The sequence below is a fragment of the Colletotrichum acutatum genome, assembly GCF_030867785.1.
Source record: "Colletotrichum acutatum strain CBS 112980 chromosome Unknown BDZ83scaffold_67, whole genome shotgun sequence".
Lineage (NCBI taxonomy): Eukaryota > Fungi > Ascomycota > Sordariomycetes > Glomerellales > Glomerellaceae > Colletotrichum > Colletotrichum acutatum.
Window position 1 is genome coordinate 215,111 of NW_026849061.1, and position 1,936 is coordinate 217,046.

Here is a 1,936-nt window from a genome sequence, read left to right on the forward strand (position 1 = left end):
CCACAAAAATCTTGTTAATTCACTTCACGGAGCATCGAATACGGACTTGGCAGCTGAGAATAGCATCGGGCATTCGGCCTTTGTACTGCCAAAGTGTCCGCTCGGCGCCGACTACCATAGGAAAGGCTGGCCTTACTCGGCCAGGCGCAATATGAATTCAATCAAGAGGCTAAGCGAGGTGATGGTTTGCCATCATCCGATTTGATATAGAGGAGTGATCATGATGACCGTACATGGAATAGGAGCAACTTTGGTGGTATCATAATGTTATAAAGATCTTTGATTTTCCCTCAAAAATATGTTCTTCTTCTCATCATCACATCAATCAGATCAGTCTTCACAACAACGAGTTGTACTTCCTTCTTTTTTTGTGCTTTTTATTCACTCACTTAGGAATTTTCCTACCACTTTCACTTACCACCAATCTTTTGATTCAAAATGGCCGCTATTGGAGCAGTTGCAACCCTCGGCACCGCTATTGGCAATGTCGCCACCTTTTTGGGACTCGTCTCATCGGGCATTGGTATCATGTCTGCCATCAACACGAAGCCGAAGGAGGTTGACTTCTACACAATCCGCATGGAAATCGGAGACAACCAAGATGCCGCGGGCAACCCTCCTTCCATCATCCTGTCCGACTTCTCCAACACCCAGATCTTTGGTGTTTTCGAAGGAAACAGTGACAAGCCCGAGGACCAATGCCGTAACAATGGTGACTTGGAACTGTTCAAGGGCCTGAAGAACGCCGAGGCGCCTATTCAGAGCTTCAAGACCAACAATGGTTTCAACCTCAAGTCTCTCGACATCCAGCCTGGTGGCAATGCCATTTGTGTCTCCAACATCATTCTCAAAGGCAGCGACACCCAGGCAAGACGCGATGAGGTCTTCATCCCCGTTGGTGACTTGGGCTTCCAGTGCGGCCGCGAGTGGAACTGGGGCGCCGTCCTCAATGGAGTTCGCCAACGCTGCATCTGGCTTGACGGCCAACCCGACGGTACCAACAAGCCCATCCAGTCCCTTCACCTCGACATGGAGAACCTTGCTGGCATCTTCAATAAGGGAAAGAACGACACACTGGCCAAGACCACCTTCGAACAGGCTTGCAAGTACGTCACCGATAACGTGGGCCAGGTCGCAAACCGCAACAGCTGCAAGGAGTCATTTAGCAAGCGCTCTCTTTCCGGCAAGAACCAGACCATCGATACTGTTCCCTTCCTTGAAGAGCTTTCTGGATTTTTCAACGGCAAGGACGAGTCGCTGACCAAGTTCGCTGGTGCTCCTTTCATCACCTCCGACAACAAGATCTGGGACTCTACCAAGAAGGCCTTCGCTGACGTTTCTCCCAAGAGCGTTCCCGCTAAGCGCTCCCGTCACTTTGCCCGCATGGAGAAGAAGAGGGGCTTGTCTTCTACCCTGAAGGGCGAGCGCTGCGAGTATGCTGCCAATGGAGCAGCCCCGGTGTGCAAGGTCGTCAAGGAATTCGCCGTTGGCTCTGCCTGATTTCACATGTTTGGCTCCGTGCTTTGTTGGATCATTTCTTTGTTTTTGTCTAGCCTTGTAGATTGCTCGTTTAGATTTCTTGAATGGCACTTCACTTTCAGAAACGTCTGCTGAACCATTCAACTTGTGTTTGCTAATCATTTGTCAACTCACACGCTATCATGGGTCAACTCCTCGAGCTTATGACGAGTAGAAAGGGAAGCACAGGCAGACCAATCAACTATCGAAGCTCCAGGACTATGCAAGTGAGGTAAGAATAAGGTCGCACTTCTCTCGGATCAAAAGGGCAATTAAGTTCAAGGTGGCAGGGAAGGCGGCAGGGATGGGAACTTTCAGTTCGGGTTGTGGGGGTGCCTACACCATCAAGGACCTACGGAGTACACAACATGGGATTAGTCGATCATTTGCTTGGGCAGAATTATTCTGCAGAAAGCAC

The 1,936-nt window shown here is 49.9% G+C and overlaps 1 protein-coding gene across 1 annotated transcript; it reads left to right on the plus strand.

The window, feature by feature from the left end:
- Positions 1 to 438: 438 nt before the first annotated feature.
- Positions 439 to 1,500, plus strand: BDZ83DRAFT_653231 (BIG4 precursor; the record flags this gene model as incomplete). Its single annotated transcript, XM_060510601.1, has 1 exon — positions 439 to 1,500. The coding sequence occupies one exon, from the start codon at positions 439 to 441 to the stop codon at positions 1,498 to 1,500; it is 1,062 nt and encodes a 353-aa protein (XP_060363377.1).
- Between the last annotated feature and the right edge of the window lie 436 nt (positions 1,501 to 1,936).